This window comes from Rhineura floridana, chromosome 21 (genome assembly GCF_030035675.1).
Source record: "Rhineura floridana isolate rRhiFlo1 chromosome 21, rRhiFlo1.hap2, whole genome shotgun sequence".
NCBI classification, from domain to species: domain Eukaryota; kingdom Metazoa; phylum Chordata; class Lepidosauria; order Squamata; family Rhineuridae; genus Rhineura; species Rhineura floridana.
Window position 1 is genome coordinate 590,783 of NC_084500.1, and position 24,301 is coordinate 615,083.

General features: G+C 54.0%; 1 protein-coding gene across 1 annotated transcript in view; it reads right to left on the reverse strand.

The window, feature by feature from the left end:
• Positions 1–2,526: 2,526 nt before the first annotated feature.
• The window catches only part of BAZ1B (bromodomain adjacent to zinc finger domain 1B), a 37,676-nt gene continuing 15,901 nt past the window's right edge, over positions 2,527–24,301 (reverse strand). The window contains exons 8-19 of the mRNA XM_061604607.1: positions 24,033–24,171; positions 22,980–23,152; positions 19,880–19,991; positions 18,081–18,179; positions 17,264–17,438; positions 15,596–15,784; positions 13,555–13,702; positions 12,189–12,336; positions 11,583–11,689; positions 7,085–7,239; positions 5,599–5,702; positions 2,527–4,281 (exon numbers count right to left, since the gene is read on the reverse strand). Of these exons, the coding sequence (XP_061460591.1) occupies positions 3,912–4,281; positions 5,599–5,702; positions 7,085–7,239; positions 11,583–11,689; positions 12,189–12,336; positions 13,555–13,702; positions 15,596–15,784; positions 17,264–17,438; positions 18,081–18,179; positions 19,880–19,991; positions 22,980–23,152; positions 24,033–24,171 (1,919 nt within the window). The 3' untranslated portion in view covers positions 2,527–3,911. The remainder of the gene's footprint in view (positions 4,282–5,598; positions 5,703–7,084; positions 7,240–11,582; positions 11,690–12,188; positions 12,337–13,554; positions 13,703–15,595; positions 15,785–17,263; positions 17,439–18,080; positions 18,180–19,879; positions 19,992–22,979; positions 23,153–24,032; positions 24,172–24,301) is intronic.

Genomic DNA, 24,301 nt, shown 5'->3' on the forward strand with positions numbered 1-24,301 from the left:
GGCTTGGGCACGTTAGTGGAGGGAGAGAGAGAGAAATCTGGCCAAGCCAAGATCTTTGCTCCACCCTCTTGCAAACTGGAGGGAGGGGTGATAGAAAATATGGAGAAAATTCCACGCAGAGAGAACAGCAAGCATTGCCCTCTGAGATGGATAGACGGGTCTCCAAGCTTGCCACAGACAAAGCACAGGAAGGAGCACACACTGGCTCTTTTGGGTGTGGGAAAATACAGATCTGGAAGCAAAAGGCAAGCGATCTGTGGAGAGGCCTACTTCTAAATCATACAAGTGGATCACCCACTGGATCACTCCTAACCTGCAGCAGAAAGCCCAGAACAAATGGGAATAGCTCCCCCCACCCCCACAAAAAAAAAAACAAAAAAACAATTGCATCTACAGGAATGTTGAAGTGGCTTCTGGTTTTGGAAATAAAGTAGGTACATGTTTCTCATTATTATCCATCATCATCCAGTTCTAGGGCACTTCTGTAGGTAAAGCACTATACAATTTTGTTCAGAAGGTAGGCACAGTTCCCCCCTTTTTGCAGTTATACAGTGAGTCTGGTAGAGGCAGGACTGGAACCCAAGCCTTTTCACAGTCAAGTGGTGTCCCTTTGCCTCCGCACTTGTACATCATATGCACCAAGCATTCAGAATAGCAACTGGTTGCCCCTGAGGTCTACCTTATTTCCTTCTCACTCAGAAAACATCATTGCAGTTTGATCACAGCGTATCACTTTACTCTGTACATTTTAATTGGGTATGGTGTATTCAACATCCATGACAGCTTCAAAGGTTAGTTGAACAAAACAAAGAATGCAGACGGCTCCAGAGAGTAAGCCAAGCTGCAAACAATAATAAAGGCAGCCACCCTGCCTCAGTCAGAGATCTCCTTGAGAGAGAGAGACCAATTGGTATTCAGTGAGCAAGAGATTTGTAATATGATAAATAAACCAAAGGAACAAGAGACTGAGGTCTGGTGGATCCTTTAAATATATTTAATACTGGAAAGTGTAACTTTTCCAGTGCTTAAAGAACTTCACATACATGAGCCTTGCAACAAACCTGCAGTGTAGTTGGAGCATTATTTTCCGAAGGCAGGTGGGCTGCAGGAAGGAGCTGAGACGAGGCTACCTGGTCAGTGTCTGGCAGGTCAGGCCTGAACTAGAGCCCTCTTGGGCCTCAGCTCCCACTCTTAAGAACGACTCTAGCCCAGGCCTGCACCCTACAAAGCACCTCCAATTTCACAGCTCAATGCCGTACGTTTGACCTGTTTAACCGATGCCGTCTCCATCTCACTGCTAAGATGCTACAAATCTCAGAATTTCCCCTGAAGGCACTTGAGTAAAATGCCAAGAGCCCGTCTCCCTCCCCTATTTCATGCCAACCAAGCTGGTATGCCCAACAGGTGAGCTGCAGCCACACAGGCTGTTCTTACATGTGGGGCCACAGCAGGAGGGGTGGGGCTGGTCTGCAGACCACCTCTCTGCACAAGCCACCTGCTACCAACACTAATGAAGAAGGGCCTGCGTTTCTGCTCTGGCAGCCATGCTGCCTGCCTCTCACCTGACATTTCAGCTGGGAGAGGGGATGGTGTGGCTCTGTGGGATGACACTTTGCTTCCATCACAGACCCTTCAAGGGCTTTTCCTGCAGTCTGCCTGGGAAGTCAAGGCTTCCTTAGGGGAACTGAGAAAAGTGAGGGTGTGGGGAGAAATGGCTCAGAAACCAAGCTGGCCCAGCACTAAGGGCCCCCACTCACTCTCACCCTTATAGCACAAGGAAAAGGCTCCACCATGGCCCCCCACACTAACTTCTCCCGGGCTCTGCTCAGGAGCGACTCCTGCACAAGGGACACGAAGAAGTCCTCAACCTGCGCTTGGAAGAAGCGGTGCTCTTTGGAGATGTCACAGCCTGGCCTGGCTGAAGGCACGAGGTGGAAGGCAAGACTCTGGCAGCTGCATCCTGCCTAGGGCCCCGGCTTCCACCCGCCTCTCCTGAGTTGCAGGTGTTCACGGCCTGCTTTTTTACACAAACCTAGGGAAGCCTGCACAAAAGCTGCTCCGGAACCGCCCTGGCCCAGCTTTTCAGGCACAGGGAAATGGGAGCAAAGTTCTGTCCTAGGTGGCCACTGAGGTCCCTCCCTCTCAAAGCGCCTGGCAAACCTTTTGGTTTGAGAAACCGGTGTCTCTCACAAGTGGCTCTTGCAGAGTTACCACTGAGGTTGCACTAAAGCCCTTTATTTAGCTAGAACAAAGGCCCCACCAGCTGTGCCTTGGACCCCCAACTCCCATCACCCCAGAGCATGGGCCAGGTTTAACTGCTGGGAGTCCAACCGGTTCCCCGTCACCAAGTTAGACCATTTCCCGTTCTTATAACTCTTATAACCATCAAGTTCCAGGCAGAAGCTGAGAGATCCTGGGACAAAAACTCCTCGCCCACAAACTCTCCTGTTCAGGTTCCACATTTCATTTCACTTTGCTGCTAGGACCCTAAAAAAACCAGTATCGACAGGCAGGAAGAAAAACAACTTTTACTTTTATATTTCCAATTTATTACAAGTACAGCCCTTAGCAGAACCCCCCCTCCTCAACAAGCAACAACCTTTAAAAAAAATAGTCCAAAAACATATCATTGTGTAGAGAGAGGTTGGAGGGGGAGGGGAAAATTCAACAGAACAAAAGCTGCAGGGGAGGAAAGTGGGCAGGTGGCAGTTTGCAGGTGGGGTGGGGGTCACTGCTGGCGGCCGAGGAGAGGAAGTGACCCACTGCCAGGCTGGGGTCCTCAGCGCCACAGCCTTCCCAGCTCCAGCAGAAGCAAGAGCTGGGTTGGGAGGCCCCCTTTCGAGAAGGAGGACCACGCCTTGTTCATAATCCCACCGTCTCAAATCAGAACGCAACCCAAAGGAGGGAAATGCTTCTTGAAATGGAGGAAGGTCCAACAGAAAAATGGGGGGCGGAGGGTGGGGGAGAGAGAAGCATCTTTGTGGGGCGGCCCAGGCTGCCCCCAGACTCTGAGGGCTCCTCTGCAAGGTCAGACCCTCCTGTGACCCAACCCAGATCCCAGCATCAGGAGAGGAGAGATGAGGCAGAGGAGAAGGGGCAGGACTAGGAAAGGGGGCTGAAGAAAGCTACAAAGGGCACAACCCCTCACGGATTCCCTGGGTCAACTCCCAGCTACTTTATCTAAGAAAAAACAAGTGGTTTATATGGGGGGGGGGCAGGGAAAAGGAATATAAAGCCAACACATCATCCTCATATAAACTGTACAGTCCATGTCAAAGCCAAGACGAGTGTATCTTACAAGGTGTTCTGTACAAGGTCAATGCTGGAAACAAGAATCTTTCCTTAACTAGGAAAAAAAGAGTTAAAAGTTGGGGAGGAGCGGCATTCCTCCAGCCACCACAAGCCCCACGCTCTCTTCCCCCGGGGCAGGGGAGGGCACAACCTTCCCTCCACTACACCCAAAATAGAAAGGGCAGAGAGAGAAGCACCCCCAAAGCTGGTCTACACAGAGATGCTGGTGAAAGGGGTGGGGGTCACCTGGAGAGGTAAGTGCTTGCTTGTCTTTCTGCAAGATGGCTTCCTCGCAGGGCTCCAGGTACTCACTCATAAATAGAGAGCCCATCCGTCAGCCCACAGGCAGGCTTGCTTGTGTCCAAACGTGAGCCAGGACAGCGGAGGAGAGGAAGGGGGCCCCTCTGGAGCAGAGAAGAGCCTCCCCCCCCCGACTGGAGGCTGCTCCCTCCACTCCCCCCAGGGCCCTTCTGCCTGGCCTGCAGAGGAACTACTACGCCGCCTGTTCCACTTGGGGGCTGATCAAACGCTTCAGGAAGTTGCCGAGAGTCAAGCGAGAGCGAGCGGAAGGAGAGCCGGGCAGCGGGTCCTGCTCCAACCGCGCCCCCTCCGGGGGCCCTTCATTTCTTCCTCTTCCGCCCCCTGGAATACTCCAGCGCCTCGGGATCGCTGTCCCCATCAGCCTCCTCGAGTTCCGGGCCGGGCTGGGCCAGCGGCCGCTTGTATTTCCGCCGCAAGTACGTGTGGCCCGGCAGGTGTTTCTGCAGCATGTCTATCAAGCACTGTTCCGTCTTCTCCAGGCAGGAGAGGACGTGGCTGCCATTCTGGTTGTATTGCTCGGCGTTGGTGAAGACCTGCTTGATGTCGGAGAGGAAATCCTGCACAGAGCGGTAGCTGCCACAGCAGCACTTGCTCCGCATGGTCTGGAAGTCCATGGGGCTGCTGATCACCTCAAAATAGTCTTCGGCCTCTTCAGTGGTCACCGGCTCCCTGCCGAGGAACGCCGCATGTTAGTTGCCGGCTGGGGCACTGCTTTCTCCAGCCCAAGCACCACCCTCAGGCCTCTGCCGAAGCCTGGCTCTGGCGCCACCATGCTTCACCTCCCCACCACTGCCCCAAAAGTTGTAAGAGGCTCGCACACCCTGAAAAAGCCAGCCACCATCCGCTTCCCCTCTTTAAAGGGGGGGGGGAGATCCATGGGCCTGGAAGGCATTTAAAACACACAGCACAGAGCACTGCTGGTCTGTAGCCACATGCTTCGGGAGAGACAAGGAAAGAGTAAGCACAGCTGAGGAAAAGGGGGGCTTGCAAAGGACCTCCCGTGTGCCATCAGGTATTCTGCTTAACATGACTTGTACTTGGTGATCCATTCATTGTTTCCACCCAAGCTGCACAGGTAGCGTCTTCCCGTCTTTCAGTACATACTCAAGAGCTGAGAGTGAAAAAGGCAAACTTCATGTTGGGGATCATTAGGAAAGGGGCTGAAAACAGGCCTACCAATCTCATAATGCCATCATCCCAATCTATGGTGCGACCACAATTGTAAGACTGTGGACCATCCTTTCCCAACCAGTGTGCCTCCAGATGTTGTTGGACCACAACCCCCATCAGCCTCAGCCAGCATTGCCAATGGTCAGGAAGATGGGAGTTGTAGCCCAACATCTGGAGGCACACTGGTTGGGAAAAGCTGCAGGTGTGGATAGTTCTGGTTGCCTCCCCTCAAAAAGGGGACCGTAGAGATGGAAAAGGTTCAGAGGAGGGCAACCAAAATGATCAAGGGAATGGAGCAACTCTCTTGTCAGGAAAGGTGGCAGCATTTGGGCATTGTTGGTTAGAGAAAGGGCAAGTCACAGGTGACATGATGGAAGCATATAAAATGATGCATGACAGAATTTCTTCCCTCATGTAATACTGCAACTCAGCAGGGTCATCCACCAAAGGTGAATGTTGGGAGATTCAGGACAGCTGAAAAGAAGAGTTCTTCACAGAGCACACTGTTCACTGCCACAAGACACAGCGATGGCCACCAACGTGGGCAGCTTTAAAAGGGAATTAGACAAATCCACAGAAGGGCAGCCATGTACGACCGCCAGTGATGGGCACACTATGCCTTTGGCAGGACTATTAGCCCAGAACACGCCACGGTGCTTTGGGCAATCCCACCCTCCAGTGTGGAAGGAAGGAGGGTCTCTCAAGAGCGACTCCAAGTGACAGGAACCAGCCAGAACAGCCGCTCAAGGGGCAGGGAGGTAGAAGAGCTGTGCCTGACAAGCACGTGGGAAGGTCCTGTTTCCCCTGGGGCCGTACCTGAAAGGCCAGCTGAAGCGGTACTTGACAAGCTTGTTGAGGATTTCCTCACACTTCTGCAGCTCCAGGTTCTGCCGGCGAGAGATCTTCTTCGTCTGATACATCTGGAACAAACAAACAGCCAGCCAGAGGCGTCACAAGAATCAACGCGCCCCTTCCCCACCAGCCCAGCACACCTCTGGAAGCTAAGGGGGCTGGAGGCCACTGCAGACTGCTGGCTGGGCCCATGCCAAGCAGCTGACTGGGGAGAGCAGATGCATCTGTGGGGAGGAGCAGCTTTGATAGGTCTCCCACTGGAGAGCAGGTGGGCCAGGGAGGATCAGGATCACTGTACAAAGTGGAGCATAGGACTCGCAAGGCCCATCACCCTCCCAGCCAGAAAGCCTGAAACAAACCCGGGCGGCTGCTGGGACTTTGATGGGGCAGCCAAGGAACATCCCACCCCCACTTGCGTTTCAGAAGTCCTGCCCAGAGAGCCAGCCAATCACTTTCCAGACAGCCCCACTCCTCTCTGGGGGGCAGCAGAAGCTCTTCTTCAAAGAGCTTCAAAGCAGCCAAGGGATCAGCGAGAAGGGAATTGTGACCCACCCAACAGGGCACAGCACGCGACAAGAGGGCGGCAGGGCACCTGCTGAAGGAATGGGGTGGCCAGATTTCAGATGCCAAACAGCAGCTGAGTCCCCTGCTGTGCAGGAGGGAGGAGGGAGGAGAAAGGTCCAAGGCCAGCCGCCCACCCACCCCACAACCACCAATGGGCCAGGATACAGGGAGAGGAGGCAGCTGGCCGCAGGGAGATGCAGGTCTGGCCTTGCACAAGGAACAGGGAGCTTTTCCTTCTAGACCTCCAGTTTGAAAGAGGGAAAGGTGGTGTGTACAACTCAAGAGTTCACAGCTGAGCTACAGTCCCCAAGGTGAGAGCAAGTACACAGCAGTCTCTGTGGCAAGGCACACAGAGAAGCGGCCAACTCTGCAGCACAATCTGGCAAGCGGCAGGTCCCGCCGTCCAAAACATAACTTGGGGGGGGGGGGAGAGGAGGAGACTTCCCAAGAGAATGAAGGCCGAAAGGTTTCTTCTGTTAAAATGCCACGTGAATTACGTTCAGGCAAGCAGGGCCAGTAGGACGGACAGCCTGGGCACCAACTGTCCTCCCTCAGGGGCTACCTTGGAAGGGACGTGGTGCTTCGCATTGCAGGCATGCCAACGACCCACCCTCCCCACCCCTGGTCTCTAGCCAGACACACATGGCGGCTGCTCCTGCCGTTCAAGAGATTCTAACAAGTTTCCTGCTAATCGGGAGGAGGGAGGGAGAGAGAGAGAGGCGGCCTTCCTGGAGAGATGCTTGGCATGCTTGTGTGGCACAGCCTGTGCCTGCCCAGGCAAGGCCCTCTCCTGACAATGCCGAGGGAGGAGGAGAGGGAGAGAGATGCCCAGAGACAGACACTGGCTCTGCTCAGAACTCCTGAAAGTGTCACCATGGGCTCTTACCAGCTCATCGATGTCTGCTTCACTGACAGGGGCAGCCCGCTGCCGGGACCCTCGGGGGCCATGCAGGGCCCGCTTCTTCCCTTGATGCCGGCCTCGCCGTGGAGGGTCTGCAGCTGGGCCACCTTGCTTCCCCTTGGCTGCTTTCCTGGGCCTCACTGCAAGGAAGAGACGGCAGTCAAAGAGTCAGTGACCCCCTTGGTGGGGGGAGAGCCCAAGGGCCAGGAAAGAAAGCGGGTGCCGTTCCTGCCCTCCACCCCCAACTCACAAGATGGACTCCAAAGTCCACCCCACAAAGCAAAGGCAGCTCTTCCCTGACACCTGTACAGGAGGCAACTAGGGCAGAAAGTCCCAAGCGGCCCCATGACACACGAGCAACTGCACATGGACACTGGGAGCTCATGCCGAAGGGGCCTCCCGGACACTGCCCCAGTCTCTCTCTGCGACCTTTTACTGCATTTTGTGGATGAACAGATGCATCTCATGTCAACTATCCTAACAGCTGTAGACCTGTCTCGTTCTCAGCAGGGCGGCTACTCCAGTCATTCATCCAAGTGGCCATTCTCATGCGTCTGCTGCAGTCCAAAGGGAAGTGTGCAAGGCCAGCGGTTGGGAGTGGACAGGCCAAGAGAGAGACAGAGAGGAGAGCTGCAAGAGGAAGGGAAGCTCGAAAAAGAAGGGCCCTGCTTGCTCATTCCTCTGATCCAGGGGTCTCCAACCTTTCGGGGCCCATTTGGAATGTTGGGGGTGCCATGAGCACCCCCCCCCGGTTGCTTCTGTCCCCCATTCCCTGAGTTACTTCCCCAGCCCAGAGAGAGAAAGGCAGGGATGGTGGTAGAGAAAGCACCTGCACAAGCACACTGACTTTGCTCTCTGAGCGGAAGTCAGACCCAGCAGAGTTAAAAAGCGGGTCCTCTTCAGTTTGCGCAGTTGTACAGGGGGGGTCTCAAAAAGCCACCTGGTTAGAACACGGACCACTTTTTGCACCACAGCAGCACTGCAAAGTACCAGATCTGTGGTTTTTATGGCCCAGGCAACAGGCAATGGAGAGACGCCACCTGTGATCTGACGGTGGTGGACTCATGAAAAGTGGTCCCATTTCCCTGGATCCCACTTGTGGGCAAGCAAGCACCTTCTCTCTGGCACGCCATTCCCTCCTCCCACCCACTGCAGCACCCTGCTTCCCCCAGGGTCACCCTGCTTCCCCCAGGGTCACCCTGCTTCCCCTGCTCCTCATGCCCTCTCCACCCCCCACTTTCTGTTCAGCTGCTTGGGGAAGGGCCCACGAGTCCCTGCTTTGCCTGCAGATGGTCCCAGGCTCAATCAAGGCCCAACGGCAGCATCTCCAGGTAGCGCTGCGAGGCAGCTCCCAATGTGCCCATCTGAGCCTCCAGAAGCACATGGAGCTGGAAGAGGGATGCAGAGTCTGCCCCCGCCCACCTTCACCTCTATGTGCTTTCCATCAGGTGGCGGTGGAGGGAGCAGACAGGCACCCTCGCCCTCGGGTGGCAGAAGGGGGCAGAGAGCGGGGGCACATGAGCAACCCCCACTCTAGTCACACACACGCGCAAGTGCCCATGTTTGGTTCGGGGGCACCATCCATCCCAGAGCGCCCACGAGCACGTTCATGAAGCCCATTCCTTGCCTAAAGGCCACTCTTCCCTCCTGACTCAAGTAGGTCCCGGGGGTGGCCTGAAGGCCCATCAGGCAGCCGCTGGAAGCTGAGCAAGTCTTGGTCAGGTCAATGCCTGGACAGGAGACTCGGGTATCCTGCTTTGGGTTCTGTGGCGGAAGAAAGATGGGGCATAAATGAACTTGAATGCAGCTGGCCGTGAGACAGGCATGCTGAGTGGGAAGCACGCAGCCCAGCTCTCTGATTTGTAGTCTCTGGGGCCAGACCCTACCGCAAGGCCTGGAGCCGAGCCGAGCCCCACAAAGGCCGCTTGCTTTCCTTCTCCTGCTGGCCACGCACTCCCAGGAAGAGTGACAGGCTGCACGAAGCACCATCCCAGGCATCTCAGAGTGGGCCACAGCAGCTGCTCAGCCCCTCAGCAGTCGGCCTGTGCACACGCCGGGTGTTGCGTTTCCCCTGCCAGCTGGCCAGGAGGCAGAGCCGGCAGCAGGGGGCTCGATGGCAGGAGAGCCTCCTCCACGCTGGCTCATGTGGAGGGCTTGCAGCAGCAAGAGGGCTTGCTGCACCGCAGAAGGACAAGCGCGCCAACCACCTGCCACTCTCCTGCCCCACGTGCCCAGCTCCTGTACCCAAAGCTGCTCTTGTCCTGCCTGAGGCTGCCCCACGTGCGAAATCGCTGGCAGTCCCACCCTTCCCCATCAGAGCTGCAGGCTCAAGCCCAACGCTGCCAGAAGGGGAGGTGTCTCCACAACAACCCACCTGGGCAGGAAGGAGCCTGGACAAACGTCAGGCTCAGTTAAAACATAGAAGCTCCCCTCAGAGCAGGTGGAGGGAGCCGTCGGCCTTCCAGATGTTTCTGAACTATGGCTCCCATCAGCCTCAGCCAGCAGGGCCAATGGCCAGGGATGAGGGGAGCCATAGTTCAGCAACATCTGGAGGGCCGACGGCTCCCTGCCTCTGGAAGGGGCTCCACACAAGCCTGGAGAGCAGTTCTGAGCAGAGCCTCAGCCCACAGCCTCCCTCTTCCCTTTTGCAGTTCAAATTGCACAAGAGAGTGGGAGACGCATCACCAGAGAAATTGACCAAAAAAGCCAGCTAGGTAGAAAGCAGCGACGGCTAAAAGCAGCAGCGAGCTGCTCCGAATAAGCTCCAGTGTTGGCCACGATAGTGCCTCAGAAAAAGCCACTGATGTGGCCCCCAGGCAGCTCTGGTTGTCCCAGCTGCAGAGGAGGCAGAGGCAGGCCAGCCCAGGGCTGCAGGAAGGCCACCAGCCAAGGTGGAATCTCTCGAGGCTCAAGGGGCAGCGTGGAGGGGAGGAACAGTGGCAGCATGGGGAGCTACTCGCTGGCACGGAAGACCAATCAAGACTAGGACAAGCTAGTCCGACTCAGAGTAGACCCATTGAGGAATGGACTGGGGCAACCTGCATCCATACATTTCAGTGGGTCTACTCTGGGTAAGGCTTAGTTGGATACAACCCTAGGTGGCGTTTGAAAACAGAATTTGATGAAAGGAGGGGGCAGGACTTTTATGCAGTTGTATTACCGAGTATCATGAATGTTTCATTCATTGCCTACTGATTACAGCCGTCATTGCATGATCATCTGAACCTGCCCAAGACTTGTGGCCAGTTCCCCAGACTGCATCATTTCAGGCTGCAGGTGGCTGTGAGGGGAATAGCATATTTCAGGTGTGGAAACAGGCTCTTTGCAGCCACGACGCCAGGACGAAGAGCTCTCTTGGCACAGCAACCTCCTGGCCTGAGGCTTTTCCACAGAAAGAGAGAGAGAGAAGCTTGTTTCCCCAATGTAACATTCAAACACACCACCTGGCACAAAAGGGAAAAGCTTCACCAGTTGCACCTGCTGCCTGTATAAACTGCATTTTTGCACATGGGGATGGGTAGGATGTGTGTCTGCAGCTACAAGGAACAAGAGGAGGATTTATTCAACCCAGGGAGGACTGCAGCACATGCAGCCTGCGGAAGCGCTGGAGGCCGACACCTTCTCCAGAGGAGCCGCTTCTCGGAGCGCCGGTTGGTCCTCTGCCCAAGCCAGCTCTCTGGCAGGGACAGGAAGACGGGAACGTCAACAGCACCAAGGGAGACGGGAGTATCACGTGGGAGCGATCGTCTCAGGCTCGGACTAAAAAGACACCGGGGCAGTCCAGGGGACGTGAACTCCTCCACTGGGGGCATTTCGGAAGCCTGCCTGTGCCTGTCAGGGGATCCCGCTCCAGCCCAAGGGCAGGCTCGCATGCCAGTGATGTCTCCACTGCCTCTCTGCAGCCTTGCAGGCCCTGGGAAATCCCTGGGCCCAAGAATGCTTGGATGGTAGCACAGAGCCCTTAGGCAGCTTCACCACAGGCTGCTCTGGTGAAAAACCCAATTACACATTTTAACGTGACTCGCCACTTGGAACCTGCCCCCAGAGATTTCAGCCGCGCTCCTCAAGCCACTCTAGCTGGACTCAGTTCAAGTTCTGCCCCCAGCTCCTAACCCCCAGTGAAGCATCTGGAGCGAGAGAGTCAGCAACTCAAGGACGAGGGTTTAGTGGGAAGCTGAGTGAGGCAGAGAGAGACCCCCCCACCGCTGCCTGCCCTTCCTTCTTCCAGGGCAGGGCAAGTTCCCGTTTGGCTAGCTGTCCTTCCCTCAAGCAACAGAGCAATTGGCCAAGCAAGGCCCCCTCACCAACCAACCATGACTCTGCTGGTGGCTTGGTGGCATTTGCAGGCAGCCCCTTAGCCCAGAGGGGCCAGCCAGGCACACCACTGTTTAAAAGGAGGGCATTTTACTCCTAAGTGGCAACCTTACCCCCCCCACTGGCCAGTCACTGAACTGTTGCATTTTTATGGCAAAGGAGTACGTACATTTCAATCCAGCAACCTCATAGTCTTCCTCCTCTTCCTCCTCCTCCTCCTCAGAATCCTCCTCCCCGGCTTCGCTCTCCTCTCCAACAGAGTCTTCAGCATAGTTTCTAAAGGAAAGGTTCCACACCAGCCTCAACACCTCCGTCCTTCACAGACCTCTGCCCTGCTCAGCTCTGTGGCCTTGCCCTGAAGCAGGCCACAAGATCCTGCCCGTGTCACGTCAGGTCAAAACAGGCAGCCACCCGAGTCTAGAAGCCGCCCCAGCAGCTCATGTCCTCAAACTGGGGGAAATGGACTTATTTTGGAAATGGCCGCTCTGCAAAGATGGCGTTTAACCTCCCACACTTGCCTTGCCCAAGGAAGGCCAGCAGGAGCGACTGCTGCACAGCCCTGGCTCACTCACGCCCGTGAAGTCCTCCCCTTGTCCATTTCTCCCATTCTGAGACTGAGCCCAAACACTCCTATAGGACACCAGGAGTTGGCAGTGAAAACAAGCCTGGCTTGGCTCTAGATCCAGTCATCGACCCACTCATCCCGACCTCCGGGGGCAAGACACACCAATGCCGGTGGGCCCTTTATTGCAGGGCAAAGCAAAAGCGGCCTTACCTGCCCCGGGAGCTGCGCCTGGCCACAGAGGGCTGGCAAGCTGGGCATTGCCACTCGCCTTCTGGGATCTCGTAGAGGGCAGGCCTCAGGCAGAAGAGATGGAAGGCTTTGTTGCACTCATCGCACAAAATGAGCTTGTCGTCCTCACCTGGGGGAAGGATGGAGAGAATTGTATACCTGGCAGCACAAAGTGGGGAAATGAAAACCAGGCAAGGGGCAGGCTGAAGAGTGGTCGTCAAGACACCGACCACACCCCCCAAAGCAAGTCACAATGCTGGGCACTGCCTTGGAAGAGCCGAGGAAGGAGAGAGGACCACACAGCGCTCTCCCCCACCCTCCATGCTTGTGCCAACAGGGAACAGCTACGGAATAAGATCCTTTACCCCTTCCTATCTTGCCTGATCCCAAATCAAAGGCTGAAAGTGTCGGAAGTGCAGCGCTGGGGAAAAGTGTCTGTCCTAACACTTCCATGCTGGCACCTTAGGAAGCCACAGAAGGCTCCAGCTGCAAGCAGAACCACAGCGATGAAGCCTCAGTGCAGCGCTCAAGCTTCTTGCCCTAAAGATTCTCCCCTTCCACCTTTCCCCATCCCTCTGCCCTCTCATCAACAGCCGGCTTTGCTGCCTCCGCCTCCCGCTGCCTCTGACCAACTTTGTTTCCGGAGGTCAGGAACGTGCCTGCCACCAAGTCCTCCTCTTGTCCTTAGACGCCACTTCCACCATCGGCCCTTGTGGCACGGACTGCAGAGCCACCTGCTTGCTGCTAACTGCCCCGCATGCTTTCTCCTAGCTCAGGCCCCCAGAGTGTTATGGACCACAAGCCAGAGTAGCAAGAGCCAAAGGGGCTGCAGAGAAGTGCTTTCGTGGTGTCTTGAAAAGGTACATTAATAAGATGAAGAGAACAGCCAACCAGGGCAGGGGGGAGGTCGTCTCTGCAACCACTGTGAGCCCCGCAGCAAGGAAGGGTGGCAGCATTCAAGAGCTCACTCAGAAAGGGGCCCCTGTAGGAAGCTGCCTTCACTGCCCCCCCACTTTGAAAGAGGACACCAGAAGCCATCGTGATGAGGCAGTGGCTACAGAATGGGCGTGCGGGGGGGATATCTGTCCAGGTTCAGATCACTGCTCTCAGACAGAGAGCTTGCAGGGCTCACTTTGGGCCAGACACTCTCCGCCCGCCTTGCCGGTCACTGAAAGGAAAAGGGAGGGGAGCGGGACAGGAGGGAACAGCTACACTGTCCTCCGCTCCTTGGAAGGAAAAGTGGGGTAAAGCCTAACAACCCCCTGCAAGAGGTCCCAGTAGAGGTCCCCGTGGCTCCCCCTCTCTCCCCCAGAGCTCCAGCAGGGGCCTCCAGGCCACCAAGACGCACCTTTCTTCCGACAGACTTTGCACCGGGCGTTCTCTGCCGACATGTCCCACTTGATGCAGGCGTCCAGCATGCCCAGCAGCACATGCACACGGGAGAAGGTCTGCGCCTCCCGGATGGCCACCTTCCACTTCTCCAGGGCTGAAGCGACCTGGCAGAAGGAGCAAGCAACTTAGGCCAAGACTCCCAAGGGCTGGGTAGGCATTTGGTGACCCTTCCCTGGGACTCTCGACAGCTGTTCTTCAGGAGACAGCAAAAGAATCCCTCCCCACCACCCGCCAGAGGCCTGCAGCTCTTGCTCAATATGTCCCACGCAGCCAGCCTGGGACTGGGCGGCATGCTTGACTTTGAAATCCTAACCAAATCCTTGTCCATCAAGGAAAAACAAACAGCAGAGAACTTTAGATGCTAATTGCAAGAACAGCTGGGGAGGGAAAGTTCAGGTCACAAAACCTGAGAAGAGCCTGGGCTGCCCTCTAGTGGTGCCTGTAAATAGCTGTGCCCTGAATGGGCAGCCCAGCCCATTCCACAGGAAAGCCATGACACTGGCCACTAGCCCAAAGGCAGAAAGGCTCACAGTTGAAAAGCCTTCTGTGCTCAGCGCTGGGCTGAGGTACTCACTGCTCTTAGCACAAGCATCCCCTTAGCCAGGCCACCTGGACTCTGCATCAGGCAGAGCCGGAACATCAGAAGCGATCAGAACTGGCTCACTGGAGGGGGCCTCACACATGACCCTCCGTGGCTGCTCCAACAGTGGAGGGATTCATGGCACCACAGCTCACATCCTCCTAGCCAGGGCAGTTGAGCAAGCGGCAGAGGGAACAGCTTGGCTTTGCAGTTAACAGCAGTTCGGGAGCCAAATAAAACAGTGGATTTCTGCAGAGTTGCACATTCCCCTCCCACTGAATCGGAGAAAGTGCCATGTGAATGGGACACCTAACAAAACAGCCGCTGCTCACACCAGCCTAGAATCCCCTCCTGATGGCTCACTGGGGCAGTACCTGGAGCAGGAGGCAGCCAAGGCGGCGGGAAATGGCGGGAACTCTATCAGCCAGCCGCCTGCTTTCGCCCGGAACACTGCTCCCAGTGCTTCTCGGACCCACCAGTTTCCAAGGAGCTATTCCCAGAGCTTTGCTGTTAAGATGCTGGGCAAAGATAAACCTGGGCAGATCCTGGCAGATTTTGCTCCCTGACTCTGAAGAAAGCATCAGCACGACAAAAGGGGGCTGGGTGGGAAGAGCAGCTGTGCTTCTCCCCAAGACGGTTGTCCCACCCTGATGCCAGCTGAAGTGCCCAAGGGCAAGCGGGAGGCTCGGAGCCCAGAAGGGGTCATTTCTCACCCCCTGCTCCATGTCTGGGGCACCTGATAGCCCTGCATTGCCTGTCAAAGAAGACGACGTCACAATGCCCAGCAATTGGCCATGTGCAGCAGTCATTAAGCAGAACAAAAACAAAACACAACACCAATTGTTCCACTTTTAGGGCTCAGGGCCAGGAGGACAGCAGCAGCAGCAGCAAACAGATTCAAGGCCATCACTTCGCACCTGCTGCCCAGGAACCGGGACAGGGACAGTGCCTTGATGCCCAGCTGCCATTTAGGAGCCCGGCTGGCTAGCTAGTCCTTGCTACCCCATGGCCTAGTCTCCATCCACACACCATCCATTTCCACCAAGGGCCCATCAGGGAAGAGCAGGAAGACACAGTGTGGGCCAGGCAGCTACACGGGAGCAACAGAGCCAAAGAAAACCAGCTGCTGTCAGCCTGGCAATTTCTGGAACAATGAAAACAGCAGGAAACAGCCCAAGAGAAGTGAAAATGGATAATTCGCACATTCCCCAACTGGCGACAGGCGCTTCTTGCTTGCTGCGCCCGTAGGAGGGGAGAGGATGCAGCCTACTCTCCTTCCCTCCCTGCGCCATTATTCTGGCAGGGGGGCCAAGGCCTTTGCCCTTATCCCTCCACGCACACCCCTGACAGGTGCACAGAGCCTCGGTTAAGCTGAGCAGGCCTCCCCCCTTCCCCTCAGATCTGCCCCAGTCAAGACCTTGGCTTCTTCTGCCACCCTCTTCTCCTCGTCCACTTCCTCAGCTGCCTTGGCAACAGCATCCTCCCCTTGGTGTTTTCTCTTCTTCTGCTTGGGGGCCATGAAGCCTTGCAGGAACTTCTTGATAACGCTGGCCTGGAGGGCAACCACACACTCCCCGAAATCCTTCAGGCTCTCCAGCGTGCAAACCTGATCCAAAAGGCACAAACATATTCCGATTAGTCACGTCCAGTGCGCAGAGGGGCTTTGCAGCTCTCGTTCCCCCAAGCACCTTAACAAACAGCTGCCACTCAGTGCTGGCAAGAGCCTGGCTACAGCATCTCTGGTCCATGCTATGCTGAGGACCAAGGGGCCTTCACAAGCTCCACACGGCAGAGAGACTTCCTCAGCCCCAACTGCGCTGCTTCGTCAGAGCCTTCTATGGAAGGAGCCCCCCAAATCCTCCCCCCTCCAGGGGACCACTTGAAAATCGCTGGGGGTCTTGGCAGAATATTCATGATATTTTCTTTGTCCTTTTTGCCAGTTTAGCCAGTGTAATCCGCCACAGCTCTATTCCTCCAAGGGGCAGCATCCTCCCCACTTCATCACTTCCAGTCTGTCTCTCACTTTCTGGGCAGGCCACTGGGCTCCAAGGGCGACAGAGGCGCTGCTGCGCCCACCAACCGTCTCTCTCTCTCACACACATATGCAGCGATGCCACCCCACCACAGGCCACCTGAATGAAGCTTGTGAACTACACTGAGAGAGCCCGTTCTATGGCGCCCGTCAGAGCGACTCAGGGTCACCAGGGTTTCAGCTCAACTCCGCTACATGCAAAAAATACCCAGCGTTGTCACCCCACCCCTTGGCTTACAACTGTTCTTGTGGATCTGCTTCAAGGGCCAGAATCTCCCAAGGATATTCCACAGCTCTTAGGGTGGGGAAAGGAGCCTCTGGCTCGTGGGCCAGATTTGGCCTGCAAGGCGTTTTCCCCAAGCCACGCCCACCCACCCCATGTCCGACGTCCTAAGTGAAGGCTAGGTCAGCTGCACAGCCAAGCTTCCCATGGGGAACTCAACCAGCGCAGAAAGCATGGTTGCAGTCACCACCCAGCAGCAGCGGATGGGCAGCAACTTCAAGCTGGCAAGATCCACGGGGAACTCGATTGCAGCTGATCAGAAAGCAGCTCAAGTACAGGGCTTGCAAAGAGCGCTTCCCAAACACCTGACAGCCAGCTTTTCCCAAGCGCCAAGCATGGGGGGGCCGGCAAAGCCCCTGCCCTGCGGCTGCCAAGCACCAGACAACCAGCCGTCCGCTGGGCACTTGGGAAGCACTGCAGAGGGGACTTGGACAGGCAGGCAGGACAATCCATCTGCCAATTATGTGCCATCATGACAACGCCTGGTGATTGACAGGTGCTTTGTCGCAGCCATCTCTCAAGGTGGCCTTGGGGGTGGGAAGGCAAGGGTCTGGCCAGCCAGGCCAAAGAGGTTCCTGACCTCTATCTTAGGGGGTGGCCTCTTCATTACTGCTCTAATGCCAAGGAACTCCATTCTGACGGCTTCAGTTACCACCACAGCAAGAAACACAAACACAGAGTCTGCCTGACAGCAGCTCCAAGTTGGGAAGCCCTGCCAGGGCGCTGGAGCTGGCCCTTCTCTGCCCAGGCCTTTCGACGCAGTGGCTCACCTTGGCTTCAAACTCTGCCTCACTGATGTATCCCAAGCCGCCTTTCTGCAGCCGTGTGGCCACTTCAATGAGGTCGCTGCGCAGGAAGTTCAGCAGTTCCTGGTTGCCGTCACAGGACTTCAGGCCTGGGTTCTGCTTCCGAGCCAAATGCATGGAATGTGTGATGTCTTGATATCTGAGAGCGGAGAGGACACCGGTTAATGACGTACAGTGGACTGACTCTCACGAGCTGGGGCCCTGGGAGATGCTCAGTTAGCTAGCGAGCTCTGCCGGACAACTATTTAGCTCTATCAATCTGAAGGTCTGGATTTTGGAGACGGCCTGTAGTAAGCATGAGGCCATCTACATGCCATGGGAGCTCAGTGCTGGACTACACCACTGGCTTACCAGGCCTGAAGAATTTAATGCTGGTGCTTAGTCCCGGATAGGGTTGATTTGATGCCGGTGCCTCAAAAAATTTAAAAGTATTTCTTCAGCCATGTTCTGGGATATACAATGGCCCATAAAGGAACAATCATGTACAGCTGTGGTTGTACTGCTATGCATAGGGATGTTTGTTAAAAGCATTTAAGACGACTAAAAGTCTATACTTGCAGCAGCAAGAGCTAACCCACCCAGTAATTTTATCCATCCCCAAACATTTGTCCATGATGGAAAAGATCAGGGCTCTTGTAAACCATTTCTTGCTCCAAAAGGTGTGTGGCACAAGCCCCTGAAACAGTCCTGGCAAATGCATCTGAGTCCTTCTCCAGCCTGGTCTGACCAGCAGAAGGGACACTCAAGCAGGACGCTGACCAAAAAGCAAGCAAGGCCTCACCTTTTCTGCAGGCGATCTTTCAGCTGGCTCTCTCTGATCCCCTGAGAATGCAAGGCAGCTAGCAGGTCATCCAGTTCTTTCTGGCTGTCACAGAGAAACCTGGAGGAGGAGAGCATACACCTGTTCAGTGCTGCTGTCGACATGCAGTAATATACAGCCCACCTGGAGAGGCAGGCAGGCCGGCCGGCCACACCGAGGTGAGCGCCATAACCCTTCTCAAGTGAGGAGCCAACCTCTCTTCACCAGTCCACACCAGATAAACACTAGCAAAGTCCTTGAATCATTTAACTTAGAGCAAAACACACAATATTCAACTCTCAAGTAACCCTGCACTGGGTTTAAATGCACTGGGTTGCTATTTTTATTATTGTTGCACCAAAGCCCCAAGGAAAAGCAGGGCTCAACCCTAAACCATCAGCTGGGGAATGCGGGCATGACTTATTGCAGGAACAGTACTGTTGTTACTGCCCCCTGCTGGCCACAAGGTACATCAGCACGGGAGGTGACAGTGAACAGCGAGGCCTTAGGGTCGTGGCAGATAGCTCAGTGAAGATGTCGCCCCAGAATGCGGAAGATGTGAATAAGACAAATGCCATGCTAGGGCTCATTAGGAAAGGAACTGAAAATAAAACTGCCAATATCATAACACCGTTGTATAAATCAATGGTGCAACTGCATTTGCAACACTGTGTACAGTTCCAGTTGGCTCTCCTCAAAAAGGATATTGCAGAGTTGGAAAAGGTTCAGAAAAGGGCAACCGGAATGATCAAGGGGAATGGAACGACTCCCCTACGAGGAAAGGCTGCAATATGCATGATATGGAGCGCGTGGAGAGTTTTTCCTCCCCTCTCATAACACTAGAACTTGTGGACATCCAATGAAGCTGAATGCTGGAAGATTCAGAACAGACAAACGAAAGGACTTATTTATAAAAATATTTCTATGCCACTATTCATAAAAAAATTGAAGCAGTTTACAACTTATGTAAATACACGATAAAACCATATAAAAATTTAAAATCAGAAACCATTAACTATTTCTTCACACAGCACATAGTTCAACTATGGAATTTGCTCCCACAAAAGTGATGGCCGACAGCTTGAAAACGGGATTGAACAAATTCATGGAAGATAAAGCGACGGCTGCGCTCTGCCTCCATAGTCAGAGGTGGCCTGCTTCCAAATACCAGTTGGTGTAAACTGCAGGAGGGGAGAGTGCTCTTGCGCTCCGGTCCCACTTGTGGGCTTTGGCCACTGTGAGAACAGGGTGCTGGACTAGATGTGCCTCCTTTGGCCTGACCCAGCAGTCAGGCTCTTCTCATGTTCTTAACAGGTCAGAAGTAGACAGTGGCAGAGGGCCAGGAGGAGGGTCAGTCTGGCTCCCTTAACGGGAGGGACCACGTGTCCTACAACCTACAAGGTCCAGCCACCTTTCCCTCAAAACAGCAGCTTAATTGCCAGTTCTTGTACTTTGCAGTAGAGTATTTTGTACTGACTGGAGTCCAGAAGACTTTATGTGCATGAGCCCAAGGCTTGGCTGTGGAGTTAGGAACCCTCAAGAGCACCACAATTAACTCTTCAAATAATGCAACAACGGCAGAACATTTTCTCCAAACGGGTGGTTCCAAACACAATGGAATGGTGCAGGCCTCTTTACAAAGCCAAAGCTGCACTTTCCTTGCACAGGCCAACGAGAAACTAACACCCTCCCAGCTGATGATGGTGCACCACCAAGACCCCAATGTCAAGGGCCCACACATTTCGATTGCCAAGAGCAGAAGCAGCAAAAGAGCATCTCACCAGAGGTTCTGTCCCTGCTTGGGCACCGTGGTCTCCACAGGAATCTCTGGGACGGGCAGGACCCCTTGTGGAGCGTTCAAGACACTGCCTTCCACCAGGCTCTCCTGAGTGTCTGCAAGCAACACACACACACACACACCATGAACAAGGAGCCTCAATGTCCCCAGACCTTCCCTGGACCACTTCAGAGTAGTGCCAAGCCAAGCCCCACTTGAGTGAGGGTTTGGGGTGAGAAGAATGACTGTTCCTGTGGACCACAGATTTGGCTCCTGAGAGTGCCAGAGCCACGACTGAACGGGAGAACGCTGGAGCCACTTTGGGAAGAAAAGCAGGAAGGTGGGGTGGACACCTTTATACTGCATTTTCCTGCAGGTTTTCACTTTGAGAAATGCAGTGTTCCATACAATCAATTAGGAAATTTTACACACAATACAAGTTAAATTGGGCAAATGAAATGGGATTAATCCAAATCAAACACTAGTCAAACTTGTAACTAGTTTTCTTTCAGACTAGAAAGTATATCTTTACATGAATAGCTCTACAGGCATACTAAAATCAGTAATTAAGCTACAGCTTTCAGCACCTTCATTTTTTTTCATTAGGGTGCAACCCTAAACAGACTCACTATGGATCAAGTCCCTATTGAGCTCAGTGGGACTTAATTTAGAGTAAATATGTAAAGGATTGCATTGTTAAAATTGTGCACGTTCTTCAGTAGTGTCTTAAGTACAGCAGGGAAATAATTGCCAAATAAAGCCTTGAATTCATTTGAATACAACATTTAAATCAAATTAAGTACACTTTGTTGTTCCCCCACCCTAATCAAATATTTCAACACATCTATTTTTGGCTACTCAACTATTTTTATACATTTATACAGCATGTGAAGCTGACATGACACTTTTTTTTTTAGTTTCAGAAACCCACATCGTTATACAAGGCTCCCCCCCCCCGCCTCACTGACGGTTTTTAGAAGACACCTTAATACACGTCTGTTCACAAAAGCATCTGATTTATTTCTACTTGTTTAATGTAATTTTAATTATGTTCAAATTATTTTACAGTTTTATTATTGCATGTTCACTGCCCTGGTATCCCACAGGATGAAGAATGGTCTACGACAAAACAAAATAAAAGCAAACATTAACCACTCAGGTGGGAAGCATGAGCAAGCGTGCCATGCCCAGCAAAACCACAAAGAGATAGTACGAAGAGGAGAGGCTGCGCACTGTGGAAAGACTTGGATTCCAGAGAGGTCTGGATCGCTCTGCTGACTTCTGCAGAGCACACACCATTGGCCACTTCGGCAGGGCCAGGGTGAGAGAAGACTGTATGTGACAACTACTGGCCAGTCACCAAGACCCCATTTTTAGGGAGGATGCTTGTCGAGATCCACTCCAATCCAGGATTAGGCCTGGTTTCCAGGCTGAATTGGCCTTGGTCACCTTGATGCATGACATGCATTGGGGGAGGTGACCGTGTTAGCACTACTTGATCTCTCAGCAGCTTTTGATACCACTGATCATGGCATCCTCCCGGACTGACTGTGTGGGATGAGTATCAAAGACACTGCACTACAGTGAGTCCATTCCTACCTGCACAGTTGAGTTCAAAAAGTAGCACTGCGGGAGTGCTCTTTGACTCCCTGGCACCTGTGCTATTGGGCTCCACAGGGCACCATGTAACGTCTGTATGAAGCCACTGGGAGGGCCCATAACGAGTTCTGGAGACCGGTGTCATCAGTATGATGGTGACACACAGCTCTACTTCTCCATAATATCTTACTCAGGAGAGGCTGTGCAAGCCTTGGACTGGTGTCTTAATGCAGTGCAAGACTGAATGAAGGGCAATAAGCTGAGTGAATCCTGGGAAGACAAAGGCTGTGTGGGTAGGTGGTTCATATGTCCGGAAGACAGGCCAGTTGTCTGTTCCGGAGAGGGTTACACTCCCTGTAAAGGAGCAGATACGCAGCTTGGGGGTACTCCTGGATACATCTTTGGGACAAGTGACCTTGGTGGCTAGGACTGCCTTTTACCAACTTTGTCTGGTATGCCAGCTATGGCCATGTCTAGATCAAGGTAACTTTGCCACTGTAGTCCATGCTCTGGAAACCTCAAGACTGGATTACTGCAACATGCTCTAACTGGGGCTGCCCTTGGGCCCGGCCCAGAAGCTCCAGCTGCTGCAGAATGCAGTGGCCAGACTACTGAGGGGGGCAGATGGCCGACAGCGAGTGACACCTCTGCCGAAACAGTTGCACTGGCTGCCCACATCCTACCAGGCCAGGTTCAACGTTCTTGTGTCAATATACAAAGTCCTGAACAACTTGGGTCCAGGATACCTTAAGGACCGCCTGAGCCCTTCTATCTGTGCCCAATCGCAGAGATCATCACTGACCCCCCATGCTGCCGGTCCCTGGCTGTGGAACACGCTTCTGGCAGCCATTTGGCAGGCCTCCCACCCTTTTGACTTCAGGCATCTCTTGAAGGTTTGTTTGTGCCAACAGGCCTTTGCAGCTGTTCAAACTGTTTTTAAGTATTTTTATGTTGCTGTGCACTGCCCTGATGTTTTGCAAGGTGGTGGTATATAAACACTTCTATAAATAAATCATGTATTATTATCCCCCTTTAATATTCAGCGAGTGTTGCCCACCCACATCCCACCCACCAGGCAAACCAACTGAACACTCAGGCCCCTTAACGGAGAGGAACCTTCTGCAGACTGCTGCTCAATGAGCAGCTCTGTTAAAACAATATGTCAGTTGCTCTTCTAGGGCTGCTTAATGCACAGCTATGTTACATTGCTGCAAACAGCCTGTCTGGCCGCAATAAAAGAGTAGCTGACCAACAGTTTGGTCTCTAGTGGCAGGAGCAAAGGCCCCATCCGCAGTACAGCCCAGCAGCAGCACCTGTTTCATAACCAGACAGAAGCAGCTGTTTCAGACAGAGAGAGGCAGATTATGATTTCTGGTGAAGGGTTGCTTAGTGGTTAACTTGCTTCTATTTTTTCTTACTGAGAAATCCAGGAACTGTGGCATTCACAAATGCAATGCGTCCAGCTACTTGACCAAGAAGAAGCTGTGAGAAACGGTCAGCCTTACCTTGCTGGTAGTCCTCCTCGTCTTCCTCTTCCTCTTCTTCCTCCTCTTCTCCCTCCTCCTCCTCCTCCTCCTCCTCCTCTTTGTGGGGAGGCATGAAATTATAGTTGATACCATCATGCACCCAGCCCTTCTCTATGAACAGCCCAGGAACCTCATCAGAGAACAGCCAATACCTAGAGGCACAATATGTAAGACATATGAGTGAGAGAGGTTAAATTAACATCCTTTTCCAAGACGTTTTCTCAGCTGCTTTGCAAGTGCCCGTTCAGGAGCATTGTTTACAGCTGCTCAAGAAAAAGCATAACCAGAGAATGCCAAACACACAGCGCTTGTGCCAATGTAAAGCATTTAGGAGGGCACTCCAGAGGCGCCTAGACACGGGCAGGAGGAGCCCAGCAGCTGGATGGAGCAGGCTGCAAAGCAGAGGATTACAGGGGAGAGCGGTGGCTCAAGCACCAGCAGCAGCAGGAGGGAACAGGGCTGCTTGCCTCTGCGCTACAGGCAAAGGGAGTAGGCCACAAGAGCTTGGGGCAAAGCGACTCAACAAGGCTAAAATGAGCAGACGGTGGGAAACTTACCAGCTGTGCGTACGGCCATTGGTGCAGCGAGGCCCAGGCAGCACAAGCCTCCACTTTGCTTCCCCAGACTACATGGGGAAGGCCCATGTAAGCTCAGTAGCAGAGCCCCTGCTTTGCGTGCAGAAGGACCCAGGTTCAATCCCCAGCATCTCCAAGTAAGGCTGGGAGAGACCCCCTCGCCCCAAACTCTGGAGAGCCACTGCCAATTAGCACAGACGATACTGAGCAAGACAGACCAACCGTCCGACTCGGTTTCTACCTGAAGAAAGCCTGGAGACAATGCTGAACTAAATCAGTGATGGGGAACTTGGGGCCCTCCAGACGTTGGGGACTCCCAATTCCCATCAGCCCTAGCCAGCCAGGGCCAATGGCCAGAGCCCAGGGGTGATGGGAGCCCAGCAACATCAGGAGGGCCACAGGCCCCCCGCCAGGCAGCAGCTTCCCACCAGCCACGGAGGAATGCCCTCTTCCTTGCCTGTTGTGATTGCGGTCCGTGCCGACTGGCGTCCTGCGCATGACCAGCTTGGCCTTGGCAATGCCGTCTTGAAAGGCCTTTTCAGCTGCAGCCTTATGCTTCCGAATCCGCTCCTCTTCTGCTTCTCTTTCAAGTTTTACTGGTGGGGAAGAGAAAGGGGGGAAAGGTATGTTGGTTCCCCCACCATGTACAATTCTGCCATTCTCATCCCTTGAAAGCTGGATGATAAACTAACTCTCACAGGAGCTGCCTCCCTCCCTCTCTCACGT